The 18,699-nt window shown below is 46.8% G+C and overlaps 1 protein-coding gene across 4 annotated transcripts in view; it reads left to right on the forward strand.

Annotated features, from left to right (window-relative positions):
• The window catches only part of SDK1 (sidekick cell adhesion molecule 1), a 989,261-nt gene that overhangs the window by 689,168 nt on the left and 281,394 nt on the right, over positions 1–18,699 (forward strand). For all 4 annotated transcript variants that reach the window (XM_063667220.1, XM_063667221.1, XM_054494717.2 and 1 more), the window contains exons 9-13: positions 302–496; positions 3,995–4,111; positions 5,935–6,102; positions 8,023–8,125; positions 10,913–11,089. In XM_063667220.1, the coding sequence (XP_063523290.1) occupies positions 302–496; positions 3,995–4,111; positions 5,935–6,102; positions 8,023–8,125; positions 10,913–11,089 (760 nt within the window). The remainder of the gene's footprint in view (positions 1–301; positions 497–3,994; positions 4,112–5,934; positions 6,103–8,022; positions 8,126–10,912; positions 11,090–18,699) is intronic.

An 18,699-nucleotide genomic window follows, 5' to 3' on the forward strand; every position in this document is an offset into this window, starting at 1 on the left:
CTCTCAGCTGGAATCTCCTTTCCAAACAAGAGCATGAGCCTGTGTAGGTTCAGAGCAGAGCCTGGAAGGCACCGCAGCCGGGGTGGCCAGAGTTCGTGCCAGCTGTTCCTCTCGATACCCCTCTGTGTCGATTGCTTCATCTACAACAAAAAAAAATAGCTCCTTCCAGGGTGGTTGAAAGCACGAATAGACAAGAAAATGCCTATTAAAATATTGCCATTCTAGCCTTTGAAACAGATGTGCCTCAGTTCTCACATCAGGAATTATTTTTAAAATCCTATTTATTCCCATTCCTATGCAGGGGTCCCCCTTCCCACCCTCCATTGGTACAAGGATGCCATCTCCATCAGCAGGCTCCAGAATCCTCGATACAAAGTGCTTGCCAGCGGAGGCCTGCGCATCCAGAAGCTGTGTCCAGAGGACTCCGGAATCTTCCAGTGCTTCGCCAGCAATGAAGGAGGGGAGATCCTGACCCACACCTACCTGGATGTAACCAGTGAGTACACCCAGGCCCGCAGCTACCTGACCTGGACGTATCCAGTGAGTACACTCCGCCCCATGGCTACCCGGATGTAACCAGTGGGTACACCCAGGCTCACAGTTACCTGACCTGGACGTATCCAGTGGGTACACCCAGGCTGACGGCTACCCGGATATAACCAGTGGGTACGCCCAGGCCCACGGCTACCCGGACGTATCCAGTGGGTACGCCCAGGCCCACGGCTACCCGGACTTATCCAGTGGGTACGCCCAGGCCCACGGCTACCTGGACGTGCTTCCCAAACTTTGCTCCATATACTATACACAGAAAATGGTAGTATCTGTTCAGCCCCCTGAGGTAAACAGAAAGGGTGATGTGGCCAGAAGTGGCCAGACCAGGAGAGCCAGCTCTCAAGCACACCTGAAGCCTTCATGGGTCCTGTGGGGAAACTGCTGAGGCCCACAAGCAGCACAGATGCCTGTCACTCCCTGGCCCTAGTGCCCTCCTCTTCTCAGGGCAGCCTTGCCTCTTCCCTCACTAAGCCCTCCTCTTTCTTGAGGAGAAGTAGAAAAAACTCCCTTATTTTCTGGGCAGAATTAGAAAGACTATTGAGTGAATAGATGACTCCTAATCTTTTTCTTTTGATCTTTTTTTTTTTCTATTTTTTACATTCATTCTCTATTTTACTTTTATTGAACAATTGTAGTTCTTTTGTGAGTTTCTTTGATTACCCCATTAACAGAAATACCTTGGCTCTTTGTCTTTGAAAAATAAACTCAAGGTAAAGGTTTTCATTGTTTCTGTGGGTTTTCTTTTTAATCTCCCATGGTTGTATAATACTGTTCTTCTAAAATGAAGTAGAATCTAGTGATTATGGAATTATACCTTTCATGTTTGCCCTTTTGGGAGCAAAATGCTGATATCCTCAGGGGTGAGAGCTGTTGGAGAGAGCAAATCATTGTCACTGTGTGCACAGCCGAGGGCTCTTCCCACCCACAGCCTGCAAAGAGACTGACCAGGTGTGTAGCAAGCTGTACATGTGTTTTGGTGAACTAGGGGTCCCTTCCTTGAATCTTGCCCTCGGGTCAAATTTGTCTTTCATTTTGGAGCTTAGGAAACCAATATTGCTTCAAAAAGTAGAAATAATATTGAATGCTCAAGTCAGAAGATGAGTCTTGATCGATTAGAATTATTTGAAGCCTATCTTGCAATCGTGAGCCGGGACGTTCTGGAGCAGGGATTGACAAGCTTTTTCTGCGAAGGGGCTAATGGTAGATATTTTTGGCTTTGAAGGATGTGGCCTACTCAGCATTGCTGTAGTAACCTAAAAGCAGCCACAATTCTCAGCACATGCGAGTGGCTGTGTTCCAATAAAACTTTATTTACAAACACAGGGTGCAGGCTGAATTTGGCCGCCAGGTTGTAGTTTGCCAATCTCCATTCCAGCGAGAGACTTAGGAATGAGAATAAAAGAGAACCCAGAGAACATCTCTGGGTTTCTCTCAGCCTCAGTTTTCTCGTCCGTTAAAATGGAGCTAACCAAGCCCAGACTGTAGGATTCTCATGAGGGTCAGATTGGAAATGTAAGTGAAAGTACCGCCTGAACTGTTTCCACGGCAGTGAGTGAGTGAACAAACAGATCAATGACTGTGATCATGTTATCTGCTTTGTAGTAGGAGGTTTTTTGCAAAATGAGTTTTTTAATTAAAATACCCTTAATGAAAGGAAAATGTGCTTTAAAAAATCGATATTGATTTGCTCATTTAGCAAGCGGCGCTGAGCATCTGTGTCGGGCACTCTGGATGAGGCTTTGGGGACATGGCTGTGAGGAAGACAGGCGAGGTTCCTGTGCTTCCAGGACAGAGGGTCTGCAGGGAGGAGAAAGGCAGTGAAGGACGAGATGACTCCAGCCAGCCAGGGGTGCTACAGAAAAGGGGAGCAGGTGTGGTGGCATAGTGAGCCGGGGGCCTCCCCCAGACAATGTGGCTGGGGGGGTGCTTCTCTAGGAGAGATTCAGAAGGAGCAGGAGTGTGAACTCTTGGGGACATGCGTGTTGCATGGGCTGGAGGGGACAGCAGGTGCCTTGGAGGAACAAGCTTGGCATGTGTGCAGGTGAAGGAAGGCGGATAGGATGGGGCTTAGTGACAAGCAGGGTGGCCATGACGGGCTGGAGGGTGGAGGGATAGGCAGGGGCAGAGGCCGAGAACAGGAGGAGCCTCAGGAGCCATGAGCAAGCAGAGAAGGGACATTAAGGCCTTTGTAGCTTTCAAAGGACAGCTCAAGGTTGACTGCCTCAGGGAGCCTGACACAGGCACAGAAATGTTGAGACCTGTTAGGGGACCCTGCAGCATCTGACAAGACCCTGGACTCGGGTGGTTGCATGCAAGGTGGAGAGACAGGGTCAGCTTCAGGAAGGGCCCTGGCAGTGAAGTTTCTGGGACTTGCTGTGGTCCATGGGATTCTCAGCAGGTGCAGGAAGAGGCGGCGGCTGTGCCCTGGGTTCCGTGAGGTCTACTCACTTCTTTCTTTGAGGGGTATCAGCCCAGGGACCCTCACAGAAGACTTGAGAGATGCAGATCACTGTCGTATGAGGGGTTCCAGTTAATTGTTATTGGGTAGCACAGAGTCGGGCAAGCCCTCGCTGAAGCCATCAGGAGCTCCTCCTGTCTTTCCTCGGTCTGACTCAGGGCTGCTGGGGGCCCTGACCATCCCGCACGAACAAGAAGAAACCCAGCGCTTGGGGCTCATGACACCTCCCAGAAATGTATCTTTATGGAGGCCTTTGAAACCTGGTTATTTTAACTCTCAGAACAGATCCTAGTAAGGATCCTGGAAAGTGTCATCTTGTGGATGACATTTTATATTCAATAATTAGATTTTGTTTTTGTTTTTGTTTTTGAGATAAGTTCTCACTCTGTCACCCAGGCTGTAGTACCGTGGCATGATCATCGCTCACTGTAGCCTTGGCCTCCTGGGCTCAAGTGATCCTCCTGCCTCCGCCTCCCAAGTATGTGGGACTATAGGCGTGCACCACCATGCCTGGCTAATTTTTCATTTTTGGTAGAGACAGGGATCTCACTGTGTTGCCCAGGCTGGTCTCAAACTCTTGAGCTCAAGCAGTCCTCTTGCCTCAGCCTCCTGAAGTGCTGGGAATATAGGTGTGGGCTACCTTTCATTTAAAGAACAAAAGCAATCTTTTGGCTGATCTAAATAAATGCCTCTCCTCTCTTTAACATTCATCTAAAACTGTTCTTCCTGGGCCCCTGCACGTTTCCATTTGTGTATCTGTTACATCGTGACGCTGTATTTTCTCTCCAGGTTGTAAACAAAGATCAGTAACTCCTGGGAGAGGAACAGTGGAGGGCTGCCATCCCTCCTGAACAGTGTTCTTATGTATTGTTACAGTTACCTCTGTGACTGGCTCTCTAAAGCCCATGCAGGATAGTCCGCCAGGCTGGTGTGAGCCTCTCAGGGGAACGAGGCCCTGATCATTTCATTAACTCCTCTTCTCAGATATCACTCCAGTGTTTACCCAGCGGCCAGTGGACACCACAGTTACTGACGGGATGACAGCCATTCTAAGGTGTGAGGTGTCCGGGGCTCCCAAACCCGCCATCACCTGGAAAAGAGGTGGGTAGCGTCCACCGCCCACAACAGCATGGCCCATGTAGAACGTAACCTATCGGGCCAGTGCTTTCTTCTTATTCACTCTCTTGTTTATTCACTTATGCATTCACTCAGTGAAGATTAAATAACTCTTATGGCAGCAGTCCCCAACCTTTTTGGCACCAGGGACCTATTTCTTGGAAGACAATTTCTCCATGGTCTCCAGTCGGGGCTGATGGTCTCAGGATAAAACTGTTCCATCTCAGATCATTAGATTCTTCTAGGGAGTGTGCAGCCTAGATCCTTGGCATGCATAGTTCACTGGAGGGTGTGCGTTCCTATGAGAATCTAATGCCACTGCTGGGCTGACAGGAGGGGGAGCTCAGGCAGTCATGCTCGGTAGTCACCGCTCACCTCCTGCTGCACGGCGCAGTTCCAAACAGGTCTGCAGCCTGGACTTGGGGACCCCTGATTTACAGAATGCCTACCAGGTGCAAGATACCGTGGGCACAAGGATAAATAGGACAGACAAGATCCCTGCCTTCTAGAAAGGGAAACACACATTAGAAAAAGAGAAGGATTGTGCAAATGTCACTCTTTTCTACCGACGCCCTTCAGAGAGTGCCTCAGGCCTTCTCGGGCCTTACCGTGTCAAGCATTGGATGTTGAAGTCACTCTGCTAGCACTCACTTTTCCCACTGTTAAGTGGAGCTCTTCCTTATGACATTCAGAATTAAGGATCACGGCCTTTGTTTTGTTGAAGAAAGATGCTTCCAGGGCCACATCGTTCTGTGCCTTCCCCAGTCAACCTGGGACGCTTCAGCCCACTGTGGGTTCAGTTCCTGGGAAGGCTGCCTTTGGAGTTCCCATAGCCTCTACCATGAGGGCCACTGAATGAACAGCACACAGAGTCCATCCTGAACAAGTCTGTGCTGAGCCTTGTTGATTCACACGGATGAGCTCCTCATACTTGCTGGGCTGTATCGGGCTGACATGCCAAAAGCCTTATCTTTCTCTTCCTGCTGGAAAACTGCGTGGCAGCTTCTCGAGTCTCAGAGATACAATCCCTGCACTCAGACACGACTCCTAAAGATCTGGGACACTACAGATCAATAACAGGGCTGGGCTCTTATTTTCTCTTGTTTTCTTGCCTAATTTTGAACATAATAGCTTTATATAAAAATGTTTCAAATACATGCAGATATAAAGAAAACTAAAAACCCATCACCCAAAAATAGCAATCATGTTTGTGGATCATAATTTGTTTAACCAAATTTCTCAATATCGAGCAAGTAGGATGTTCTTGGTTTTTGTTATTCTAAACAGTGCTAGCAGTACTACTTCAGTTATTTCTTTTCATACAATTTTCACTTTATTCTGATTATTTCCTTAAGTTATTTCTTTGTTGTATTAGTCCACTCTCACACTGATATAAACACATACCTGAGACTGGGCAATTTACAAAGAAAAGAGGTTGAATTGACTCACAGTACTGCATAGCTGAGGAGGCCTCAGGAAATCATGGTGGAAGGTAAAGAGGAAGCAGGCACATCTCACGTGGCTTCAGGAGAGAAAAGGAGCAAAGGGGGAAGTGCCAAACACTTTTAAACCATCAGATCTTGTGAGAACTCCCTCGCTAACAGGAGAACATCATGGGGGAACCACCCTCAGGATCCAGTCACCTCCCACCAGATTCCTCCCCCGACATGTGGGGATTGCAATTCAAGACGAGACTTGGGTGGGGACACAGAGCTGAACCATATTACTTGCTTATGGCTCTAACCACTATCTTCATTTCCTTCAAGTGCTACGACCATAACATGCCTCTTTTGTCCACTGTTCTTTAGAAAACCACGTTCTGGCCAGTGGCTCTGTCCGGATTCCTAGGTTCATGCTTCTTGAATCGGGGGGTCTGCAGATCGCGCCCGTCTTCATCCAGGATGCCGGCAACTACACCTGCTCTGCGGCCAACACGGAGGGCTCCCTGAACGCGTCGGCCACGCTCACCGTGTGGAGTAAGGAGCAGCCCTCACACATCAGCCTTCCATTAGCCATGGTTTAATCATTGTGTCATCATGTGCTTCGGGGATGTCAACGTGCCCTTGGGCTTGCTAATTTCATCAAAAGAGAATGATTATTTTTACAACTAATTTATAGAAATCTGTTGAGAAATTTTCGGTGTCTAAAAGAATAACTAGAAAATGTATTCAGAGATTTAATGGGGGCATTGCAGAGAGATAAAAGATTGACTTCTTAAAGTCAGTGGAGATATTACACAAAACTAGCTCAAATCACAAAATTGATATGTTGGTTAATTTTATAAGCATTTTATAAGAAAATTAAGAATTAAAATCCTAAAGAAGGAATATTATGCTATACAATTATTAGGAACAACTAACACACTTCTAATATATTAACTATCAATGTTTCTTGTATATTAGGAGTGAACTGAAAGGAAATCTTCAGCTTTTGTACTTTTTTAAATCAAGACACGTTTCGGAAATGCAGAGTAGTTTTCTGGAGCTTAAGGGTTGGACTAAATGGTCCCCCATTGCCACTTTTTAGCTTCAATTGCCAATATACTTTCTCCTATCTGTCTCATCTTAATCTCTACTACTAAAAACTCATTATTCAAAAAGCAAAAGAGTGCTCACTCACAGATTTTTACAAAGCTATCTACATGAGGAAAGTTTTAACTTGCTTGAGGGAGTAATTTGTTGAAACACTATTCTTCCAGAAAAAGTAAATCATTGTGCTTTATTTCATATTTGTCTAGCATTTTCTATCATATAGTTGGTGTCCATTTTGATAAACAACTGTTTCTAATTTGTAAAATGATCATGAGTTTAAAGGAAATTAATCCAAGTTCCCACTCTACTGTCAAGTACTAAAAAGGAGCTTTTGTTCCATTTGGTGGATGACTCTGTCAACCACTTCGTTCATTCTATATCCCTAAATAGTAACCATACATTTAACCCATTTATGCCTGAGGTTGCAGTTTTTTGAACTTTTGCAATCAGAACTTGGCAATGACCTTGAGCAGTAGGATATTAAAAAGCTTATGAAAAAGTGGTATCTGAATCTCTGATTTTGTGGATCTGCTGAGATTCAACATTATAACGACACTAGACTGACTGGGATAACGCTTTGGTGGCTTTACAGAACATTTTCACACACTCTGCCCACTTTAATCTGTACAACTATTAGTGATGTTAGCATTTCCTTCCATAGCCAGGAAAACTAAGACGTAGAGATGTTTTTCTGGACTCACCATTAGCAGAGGTCAGTCTTGGCCTCGAACTTAGCCTTGTGACTCCCAAGTTCTGGGCTCTGTTCCTGGAAGCAGAGCAGGTCCCCCTTAGAGGTATGGGTGCTACAGTGACCCATTGCACAGGCAAGCTGCGCGTCCCCACCCCATACTGGCTTGGGGGAGGTGGGCAAGTCACTGCATCTCTGAGCGTCCATCTTCCTTCCTGAAAACTGAGAATAGTAATATTCAGCCCTCACAAGAATGTCTTGAGGAATAAACACAACAACTCAAACAAAAGCACTTGGCAGACTCACAAAGTACCATGCAGATGATAGAAATGACTAGAATGATGGTCATCTAGGGAGAGAGTCTAGGTTTTATTTTAGAGCCTGGAACCTCATCCATACCTGCATGGGGTGGTCCGCATTCAGTTACTTCCGTGGTGTTTGAGGTTAAAGGTGATTTAGGAGGGGTGGGTGGGTTGACAGACTTTGCTGCAGTAGTTGACTTATTTGCTTGTTTTTAACTCCCCTAGCATTTCTGAGAGCGATCCATTTACACTCATTCTGCCAAGATGAGAGAAAACTCGGAGGTTGTGATGTCAGATGACCAGGGCATTATCCCCCCCGAGGGCAGAAACTCTCAAACTTGTCATTTCGTCTGACTTGTGCCTTGTGTTTTTCAGATCGGACGTCCATCGTCCACCCTCCTGAGGACCACGTCGTGATTAAGGGGACCACAGCCACGCTGCACTGTGGAGCCACACATGACCCCCGGGTTTCACTCCGGTCAGCACAATCAGTTACAATGCTTTGGGGCTTGTTGATATTCTGTGAGTTTCTGAAGTGAAGTTGAGATGAGGAGGAAGAATTGGGGGAACTCTGATTTCAGCGGCAGGTCCTGCATCTTCTGGTTGTGGGCGCCGTCATTAATCACGCAAATCCCATTTTCCACTCCAGCCTTATGTATGATTTACAGTGAGCTCTGTTCCACTTCATGACTTTAATGCTGCTTTTCATGATTTTTCCTGCCAAGGTTAATACACTATCTGTCAAACGCACGTGTCGGAGGCTGATACTCAATGAGAGAAAAATCCAGGGGGATCGACTAGGATTCAGCAGTTTTTACATGGGGGCTGTGCCCTTCCCGGGAGAGTTCTTTACTCTTGGGATAGTTTCATCGTGAAATGGGGGCGGGGAGGGAGGTCTGTGCATGGGACAGAGTCAGCCACAGTCCCCAGTGCACTCACGGAAAGGTGCATGCCAAGAGGGAGACCAGACGTGAGGGATCTCTTTTTTTTTGAGACGGAGCCTTGCTCTGTCGCCCAAGCTGGAGTGCAGTGGCGTGATCTCTGCTCACTGCAAGCTCTGCCTCCCGGGTTCACACCATTCTCCTGCCTCAGCCTCCCGAGTAGCTGGGACTACAGGCGCCTGCCACCACGCCCGGCTATTTTTTTGTATTATTAGTAGAGACGGGGTTTCACCGTGTCAGCCCAGATGGTCTCGATCTCCTGACCTCGTGATCTGCCCATCTCGGCCTCCCAAAGTGCTGGGATTACAGGCGTGAGCCACTGCGCCTGGTCGAGGGTTCTCTAAAGGAATGCTGACATCCCTTCTTTGTTTGAATTCAGTCCAGGAAAGTAACTGTGCAAAATATGAGACTCCAGGTGAAGTTGTGGCGGCAGACAGGTGGGCGTCAGTGGGGAGCTGTTCCCTGAAGAGCAGCCACCTTCAGGATAGTTTTAAATTTTTGGAATCAGCCTTGAAAATAAAAAAAGAATTATCCAGTCATCAGAGTATTTCCACTCTGGCCTTAGCCCAGAAGGGGCACAGTGCATGAGTCGAATGGGCAGACTACTCAAGATGCCCTGCTGCGTTCTGGGGCCTCTCACCCCGAGCAGAGGGGACGGCTGTGGGTGCACAGTCAGCAGCGGGACGCGGAGACTTGGCTGTTCTCTCGCGCTTCTTGAGCGGGTGTTTGGCCAATTGTAAATTTCCATGTCTCCACCCGACTCCCTGGGGTTTCCCAGGGCTCAGAATCCAAATGTGGTTTAGGTACAAGGATGCCGAATGCAAAACAAAACAAACAAAACAAAAACCAGCAAGTGAAAGACCTAGAACACCCCTGGTGGCCATCCTGGAGACGGTCATCAGGCCTGGGAAAGAGCTCCTTCCTAAATGATTTGGAGTATGACTTCAAGGAAGTCTGCTTTTCTGCTACTCTGACAGCTCAAAAAGAACCGCCTCGGATCCCTGTGGTTTCCTTGTAGCTTGTTATATGTGATTAAATTGGAGGCCCCTTCCTGAGATGGAACTGGGTTACTCGCTCTCGGGGTGCCCCTTGTCCCAGGGTTGCTCTGCCCTGAGGAGCACCAGGCTGTAAGTGACTAGCCAGCCGGATACGATGCCCCGGCATGAGCAGTCTATCCATCTCCCTCTTGTGGAATCAGCCCTGTTCTATCTCAGGGTAATTGCCGATAAGGGTAGTTTGTAAATGTCTGCTTATGAATATGAAGGCTTTAAAGAACTGGGCACATTTGGAAAATCCGATGAAATTATTGTGGAAAAGAAAAACAGCACTTTCATTCCATATAGCAATAAGTGCTGCCCCTGCCCGTGGTCATCTAAAGACTGGGCAGGCTCTCAATTGATTCTGTATTTGAAAAGAAAAATGTGCTCAAATTGCTACAGATAGATTAAATGAGGACGAAATGCAATTTTAAGGACCATCTGCCAGAATGGTCAAATTTTAAGAAAGTATGTTTTTGAAGGGTGATTTTTTTTTTTTTTTCATGAGTTGGGCAATTCCACTCTGCAGATTTTTTTAAACAGTCATTGCCTCCTGTCCAGACAACACTCTTGTCCTCCAGGAGCATTTACCGGGGCAGGAATGTTGAGTGCAGTTTTCATAGGTGACAGGTATGCCCGTGGTTCTACAGACTTCTCATCTCTAAAACACAAGGTCAGACAGGCAGAACCAGTCATTTTCATTGCCCTGTTTGTAACCTCAGCATCTGTTTTTGTATTATAACCAAGATATCTGGTTGCTTTTCTTTTTTCTATTATTTTTTGGTTTAATTCACGTGTCATAAAATTCACTCTTTTAGGCCAAGTGTGGTGACTCAGGCCTGTAATCCCAGCACTTTGGGAGGCCGAGGCGGGCAGATCACTTGAGGCCAGGAGTTTGAGACTAGCCTGGGCCACATGGCAAAACCTCATCTCTATTAGAAATACAAAAAAATTAGCCAAGCATGGTGGCATACACCTGTAGTCCCAGCTACTCAGGAGGCTGAGGCACAAGAATTGCTTGAACCCAGGAGGTGGAGGCTGCAGTGAGCCAAGATTGTGCCACTGCACTCCAGCCTGGGCCACACAGCAAGACTCTGTCTCAAAAAAAAAAAAAAAAAAAAAAAAGAAAGAAAGAAAAGAAAAATCACTCTTTTAAAGAGCACAATTCAGTGGTTTTTAAAGTCCATTCACAAGACTGTTAGTTGCTTGCTTTTTAAGAGACAGGGAAGGACCAGTGATTCTGTCCCTGTGGGGTTTATAACTCAAGACCCTTTGCTTGGCCCACAGCTACGTTTGGAAGAAGGACAACGTGGCCCTGACTCCATCGAGCACGTCTAGGATCGTGGTGGAGAAGGACGGGTCCCTTCTCATCAGCCAGACGTGGTCGGGCGACATCGGTGACTACACCTGTGAGATTGTTTCTGAAGGAGGGAACGACTCCAGGATGGCGCGGCTGGAAGTGATGTGAGTACTGAGACGTTTGGTATTAGCCAGTCCCCAGTTATCTCCGTTACTGTGCCCCTGTTAGTGACTGCCACTTCACACATGTCACGCCCAGCTTGTGTCCCAAGTCAGCGGTCAGAGGCCAGCGCATCATGCTACATAACTACATATATTATATGGACAAGGGTTTTTTGTGGTTTCTTTAAACCTCGGAATTGAGAAGTTTCGTTTTTGGTGTAGATGGTGTGATCATTGGTTTTTATTCCCGTTGATCCTTTTTGTCATATGTTTCTCGTGGACACCTTATCCTGATAGGCCCTGTTTACCTCCCTGCACTGAAGTAGCAAGTTCATTTTTCCGCATAATACCCTTGAGAGCCTCCAGTCCGTGGAGATGCTGGGGTGGGACCGCTGAGGCGAGGTCGTTCCCGTGAAAGCCACCTGGACTTGGGGTTTCAGTGAGTCCCAGCTGCTTCTCCGTGGGTAAATAGAGACTTTCCGCTAAGTCTTGTGAAATCCTGAAAACAGAAAGCAACTGCCCGTTACTTCCAATCTGGACCTTCCTGGGGGGTCCAAAGAACCCAGGCGGGAAACCATCAATCTCCTCCATTTCTGCTCTCTCTTTCCCACCACTCCCCTCTCTATTCATGGAGCAGGAAACCGAAATACCTGCTGACACATTTTATTTTTCTGACATGTATGTATTTGCTTTTTAAAAGTTGTGCCCTCTCAATATTCCCTGAGTGCGTGAGTACAAAAATAAAACCTGAAAATAAAGAATCCCAACCGAGCCCTCGTCAGGGCAGTGGCCACCTCCGGGGGCACACGCAGCCCATCTGTCCCTGGCCACCGTTTGACGTGCTGGGCCATTCGACAAAGGCAATCTTGAGAGATTTTTCCCCATTGGACCCTGCCCCCTTTGATCCAGGAAAAATTCTGTATACAAAATCATTCCCCAAAAATAGAATTTGAACACTCTGAGTATAGGAGCCATGTCTCATTGATCCTTGAACCCCAAGACTCCAGCTGAGGGGATTAAAAATGAAAAGAATGCTTGCTAAGTGCTGAGCATGTGGCTTCTGTGTCTGCCACACTCATGTGGAAATGAGTGAACTCATAAACAGCTTTCCTCTAGCCCCTATTTGTGGATGTAAAAGGTTCCCGATGCATAGCAGCCAGTCCGGAAGGCCCTGTGGTGTCATCAGTACCTGAAAAAAATCCCATCCCAACTCCTGTTCTGTCTCCTTCCGGAATGACCCCTTGTTCTCTTTAGACAGCAGGGGTCATTCTGGTTAGTTATGAAGCGGCAGGAGTCCCCATGGATCTACAGAATCAGCCAGCAGCAGCGGGGTGGGGGTCCTGGTGCTGCAGCTGCGAGGCTGCCACACAGAGGGCCCTCCAGAGAATCACTGGGGGTCCCGGGGCTGCAGCTGCAAGGCTGCCAAACAGAGGGTCCTCCAGAGAATCACTGAGGGTCCCGGGGCTGTGGCTGCAAGGCTGCCACACAGAGGGTCCTCCAGAGAATCACTGAGGGTCCTGGCCCTGAGGCTGTAAGACTGTCACACAGAGGGTCCTCCAGAGAATCACTGAGGGTCCCGGGGCTGCGGCTGCAAGGCTGCCACACAGTGGGTCCTCCAGAGAATCACTGAGGGTCCCGGGGCTGCGGCTGCAAGGCTGCCACACAGAGGGTCCTCCAGAGAATCACTGAGGGTCCCGGGGCTGCGGCTGCAAGGCTGCCACACAGAGGGTCCTCCAGAGAATCACTGAGGGTCTCGGGGCTGCGGCTGCAAGGCTGCCACACAGTGGGTCCTCCAGAGAATCACTGGGGGTCCCGGGGCTGCGGCTGCAAGGCTGCCACACAGTGGGTCCTCCAGAGAATCACTAAGGGTCCTGGGGCTGCGGCTGCAAGGCTGCCACACAGTGGGTCCTCCAGCTTTTGTGTACGCATGGGGCAGCCAGGTCTCCCCCAGCCTCTGCCTTCAGGCATTGGAGCCTACAACCCTGGGCTCTTTCTGCCCTTCACGAGCCCTAGCCATCCACTGTCTCTGCGCCTGGGTGGTGTCATCCATGGGCTTCCCCAGAGGTCTCCTGATCATGCACCCCTTAGCATTCAACGACAGTAGCACTTCCTGCCATTCAGTTACCAGGATGCTGCCTGCAGTTTTTCCCTGCGCACAGCTGATCCTCCTGGTAGCACTGATCACGCTGCAGAGAACGACCATATCTTCATGCCTCCCTCTCCTCCTGGAACAGAAGCACCTTGGTGGCACTGTTTTGAATTTTGAGTGCCTGATGTAGTGTTTGGTATATCACAAGTGTTCAATAAATATATGTTGATTGGTTATTGCCTGCATGCATGCATGAAGGAATGAATGAATGTGTGTATGTCTTGGCAGCCCATTGGCAGGCCTCCTTCTGTTCCCCACTCGTACCTTGATGCTGACATGCCCTGGTTTCCCCACCATGGGTAAACAAGCAAGCTCAGGTCGTTCTACCAAAACCCAGACAGCAAGTACCCAAAGCCCTCGTCCAGCCCTGCTCCTGCCTCTTTCCTCCTTCCTTTCGGGTCTCAGACTGAGGATTTTTTTTTTTTTTTTCATTTTGATAATATAGGAGGATATGGCCAGTGAGTTCCTAGGAGCTGTTGTACTATGCACATTTTTAAAGCTACCTTGGAGAACCTTAGATCATCCATCGTTGGTATCAAATAAATAAGCATTAGCAGTTCATAAAGACTCTGTCAGCAGAAGCCAAATTGCATACTTCCAATATAGCCCATTCTTTTTATTCTGCACAATTTTATGTTCTACTGATTTATATATCTTCCCTACTATTTGCTTATTTGATTTCCTCTAAGTAAAATACATTTTTCAGCAAATGTTGCTGTATGTATAAAATAATAGGCTTTCTGTAATGGTAAAACATCTCATCTCTAAATATAGAAATCTCTGCAAATTTGTGATTCAAACTAATTTAAGTACAAACTGGTTACAGAACTGATTTGGAAGACAGTTGTTCCTCGTGAATTGTTAGTGTCATGAAGGCTCCTCTATCCCAAACCTGAATGAATTGGGAAAGGTGTTCCTTCATGGGGTGTCTTTAGATCCAACAGGGCTTGACTCTACAACAATAATGGCAATAGAATGATAATAATAATAACCCATGACTGCAGGGCATTCTGTCCTTCTCGGGTAACTTTAAAACTGAGCTCTGTAATGTTTCCATCATTTACTCAGATAACCAAAAAAAAAAAAAAAGAAAAAAAGCAAGAAAAAAATCTCATATTGCCGAAGGGAATGGAGTGAGAGGTACTTATGACTAAACAATGTCCTTCAGAGGAGCCTGAAAGCCTGTTTTCTCCTTGCCTCTCCACTTCAGTTAAAAGCTACTTTGTTAAATATAGAAATTAGGAGCATTAGAAGTGAGCTTTTCAAAAATAGACCAGCCGTTGGCCTCTTCTCACGTCTGCTTGCCCTGTGTTTTACACTTAGCACTAAGCTTCGCCTCATTAAGGCTGAGTGGAGGGGCGGCCCCCACACCCACGTTACACCCACAACAGTCCTGATGGGGCTGCTGGCCAGCAGTGGGGCCAACAGGAACAAGGGGCTGCACAGGAGGTCCTGCCCGCCTTTCACTACTTGTGTGACTTTGGACAAATCACCTCACTTCTCAGCTTCTGCTTCTCACCTTGTAGACTGGGCGTGGTATCATTCATCTCAAAGGATGGCTATGAGGGCGGCACCCACCCAGGTTTGTAAGATCCTGGTGTGGAAGCCAGTTGGGGAGGGATGCTCTAAGTCCTAGCTCTTCGTGCTTTCTTACCATCTTATACTAGAATGCTGTTCCCCCCTTTCCTAACAGCACCCTGCCTCCTGGGGCTGGGAACTTTCTAGCCCTTTACCCTGCATTATTCTGACCACATTCTATGACCTTCTGACACTAGACTCGAGATGTGTCTGTTTGCTGTATACAGTAGGAACCTAATAAATGTCTAGGTAAGCCTCACTCCACCTACTGAGCTGAAATGAGATGGTGTCTTTTGCCCTACTGAGGAGGACCAATTTAGGAGGGCTCTGCCTTCATCCCCCCACTGAGAGAAGAGGCTTCTAAACTCCAGATGGTTCCATGAGGCAGCCTGTAAATTAACAAGACAAGTCATCATTAAATGCTGGTCACTCCTTGTTTTAGTAGCATCTTTCCTCTAGTTTTCTAGTGCCATGGGGACAGGAGCCGGTTTCCAGGATGACTTCATATTCCCCAAAGCATCTTCCTGTATTGAGCACACTCGAGGGACCAGGCTCCTAAGGCCTTATGGATTGATTAATTGTTAAATCATTTAAAGACCCAATTAGCATTTCATCTCTCCTCCTGAAATCAGAGACTAATTCTCATGGGCCTGGAGTACAGAGAAAACCCAATTTACGGAGCTGACTTGGAGACCCTGAGGCATTGGGAGAGGTTTCTTTCTATAAAACCACTTCTGACAGAGCCCTCATAAGGAGTGAAGAATTTAATACTGTTTCCCCCAGAGTTATCAAGCCCTGTCATCTTCATCCTTAGAGTGAAGTCAAAGAAGATGGGTTTGACCAAGTCATCATTTGTGCATTAAAGGGCCAATGCTTTTTATGTAGAAAAAAAGTACTTATCTGATCCTCTTCTGCCAGAGCAATTCCCCCTACAGCCACAATTTCACCAATTGCTTTCTTTTGAGTCTTTTTCAAAACTGTTTTTCTCACACACACCTCGCTTCATCTCTCTCCCGTACAGTTGGGTTTCCGTTACTGTTGTTGTTAATTTCTGATATTCCTGAGGTGTCCTGTGCCTGACGGTGGTTTTCCCCCTATTCTCTTTAAATTACAAAGTGACTCAGCACTGGGCTTCGCTTCCCTTGTTCTCTGGGACCTCTTCCATTTATCAGCCTCTGTGCTTATCACTGTCTGCGAGTCACTCTGCTGATCATTTATCTCCTTTCAAAGTTGGCAGAGTAATGCTTCGATGCAATCTATCCCCATTAGATAAGATTTTCTGAAATGGATTCAGAATATATTAAAGCCTCATTTATCTGTTATTGATGGGTTAGTCAAGGATCTCACAAAGCTTCATTGTCTAAATAACCAAAACTTATCATTTAAAGAAATAGTGGCCGGCCGCAGAGGCTCACGCCTGTAATCGCAGCACTTTGGGAGGCCGAGGCAGGTAGATCACGAGGTCAGGATTTCAAGACCAGCCTGGCCAAGATGGCGAATCCCCATCTCTACTAAAAATACAAAAATTAGCCGGGTGTGGTGATGGGCGCCTGTAATCCCAGCTACTCAGGAGGCTGAGACAGAGAATTCCTCGAACTCAGGAGGCGGAGGTTGTAGTGAGCCGAAATTGCACCACTGCACTCCAGCCTGGGCTACAGAGCGAGACTCCATCTCAAAAAAAAAAAAAAAAAAAAGAAAGAAAAGAAAAGAAATAGTTTATATTTCCAGAATAAGGCATGCCATCTTTTATTGCATGTCTCAGGTATTGCACGTTTGTTTTTGTTTTTTACAAACTGGAGGTTTGCAGCAACCCTGTGTTAAGTCTATTGATGCAATTTTTCCAACGGCACCTGCTCATTTAGTGTCTCTGGTCACATTTGGGGAATTCTCACAATGTTTCAAACTTCGTCACTATGATTGTGTCTGTGATGGCGCTCCCTGATCAGTGATCTTGAATGTTATCATTATAATTGTTTTGGGACACCATGAACCACGCCCATGTTAAGATGGCAAACTTAAGCTATAAATGCCTTGTGTGTTCTGACTGCTCCACCAACTGGCCATTCACTGTGTCTCTTCCTCTCCTTGGGCCCCTTTATTCCTTGAGACCCACAGTGTGAAATTTGGCCAGTTAATAACCCTGCAAAGGCCTCTGAGTGTCCACGTGAAAGAGAGGGTTGTACATCTCTCACTAGAAAGCAGACTGGAAATGATGAAGCTTAGTAAGGAAGGCATATCGAAAGCCAAGACAAGACAAAAGCTAGGCCTCTTGCCGCAGTTAGCCAAGCTGTGAATGCAAAGGGAAAGTTAATTGAAGGACATTTAAAGTGCTCCAGTGAACACACAAGTGATAAGAAAGTGAAATAGTCTTATTGCTGATGTGGAGAAAGTTTGAGTGGTCTGGAGAGAAAAATCAAACCAGCCTCAACATTCCCTTAGGCCAAAGCCTAACCCAGAGCAAGGCCATAGCTCTCTTCAGTTTTGTGAAGACCGAGAGAGGTGAGGAAGCTGCAGAAGAAAAATTGGAAGCTAGCAGGGGTTGGTTCGTGAGATTTGAGGAAAGATGCCATCCCCATAACATAAAAGTACAAGATAAAGCAGCAGGTGCTGATGGAGAAACTTGGTAAGTTATTCAGAAGACCTAGCTAGAAACAGTGATGAGGGTGGCTACACTAACAAGAAATTTTCAGTGTGGACAAAACGGCCTTTTATGGGACAAAGATACCATCTAGGACTTTCCTAGCTACAGAGGAGAAGTCAATGTCTGGTTTCAAAGCTTCAAAAGGCAGGCTGACTCTCTTGTTAGGGGCTAATGGAGCTGGTGACTTTAAGTTGAAGCTAACACTCATTTACCGTGCTGAAAATCTTAGGGCTCTTAAGAACGATGCTAAATCTACTTTGCCTGTGCTCTGTAAATGGAATGGCAAAGCCTGGATTACAGCTCGTCTGTTTACAGCATGTTTTACTGAATATTTCAAGCCTACTTTTGAGACCTGCAGCTCAGAAAAGAAAAATTCCTTTCAAAATATTACTGCTTATGGACAATGCATCTTGTCATGCTAGAGCTTTGATAGGAATGTACAAGGAGATGAATGTTAGTTTCATGCCTGCTAGCACAACATCCGTTCTGCAGCCCGTGGATCAAGGTGGACTTTTGACCATCAAGTCACATTATTTAAGGAATGTATTTCATAAGACTATAGTTGCCATGGATGATAATTCCTCTGATGGATCTGGGCAAGGTAAATGGAAAACCTTCTGGAAAGGATTCACCATTCTAGATACCATTAAGAATGTTTGTGGGCTGGGCGTGGTGGCTCACACCTGTAATCCCAGCACTTTGGGAGGCTGAGGCGGGCAGATCAGGAGATCAGGAGATCAAGAGCATCCTGACTAACACGGTGAAACCCCGTTTCCACTAAAAATACAAAAAATTAGCCGGGCGTGGTGGCGGGTGCCTGTAGTCCCAGCTACTCGGGAGGCTGAGGCAGGAGAATGGTGTGAACCCAGGAGGCAGAGCTTGCAGTGAGCTGAGATCATGCCACTGCACTCCAGCCTGGGTGACAGAGCGAGACTCCATCTCAAAAAAAAAAAAAAAAAAAAAAAAAGAATGTTTGTGATTCATGGGAGGAGATCAGAATACCAATATTAACAGGAGTTGGGAAGAAGTTGATTCTAACCCTCGTGGATGAGGCTGGAGGGGTTCAAGGCATCCACGGAGGAAGTTGCTGCAGATGTGGTGGAAACAGCAAGAGAACTAGAATTACAAGTGGATCCTGAAGATGTGGCTGAATTGCCGCAATCTCATGATCAAATTTGTCCAGGTGAGGATTTGCTTCTTATCGATGAGCAAAGCAAGTGGTGTGGGATGGCATCTACTTTTGGC

Source organism: Pongo pygmaeus, chromosome 6 (assembly GCF_028885625.2).
Source record: "Pongo pygmaeus isolate AG05252 chromosome 6, NHGRI_mPonPyg2-v2.0_pri, whole genome shotgun sequence".
Classification (NCBI taxonomy): domain Eukaryota; kingdom Metazoa; phylum Chordata; class Mammalia; order Primates; family Hominidae; genus Pongo; species Pongo pygmaeus.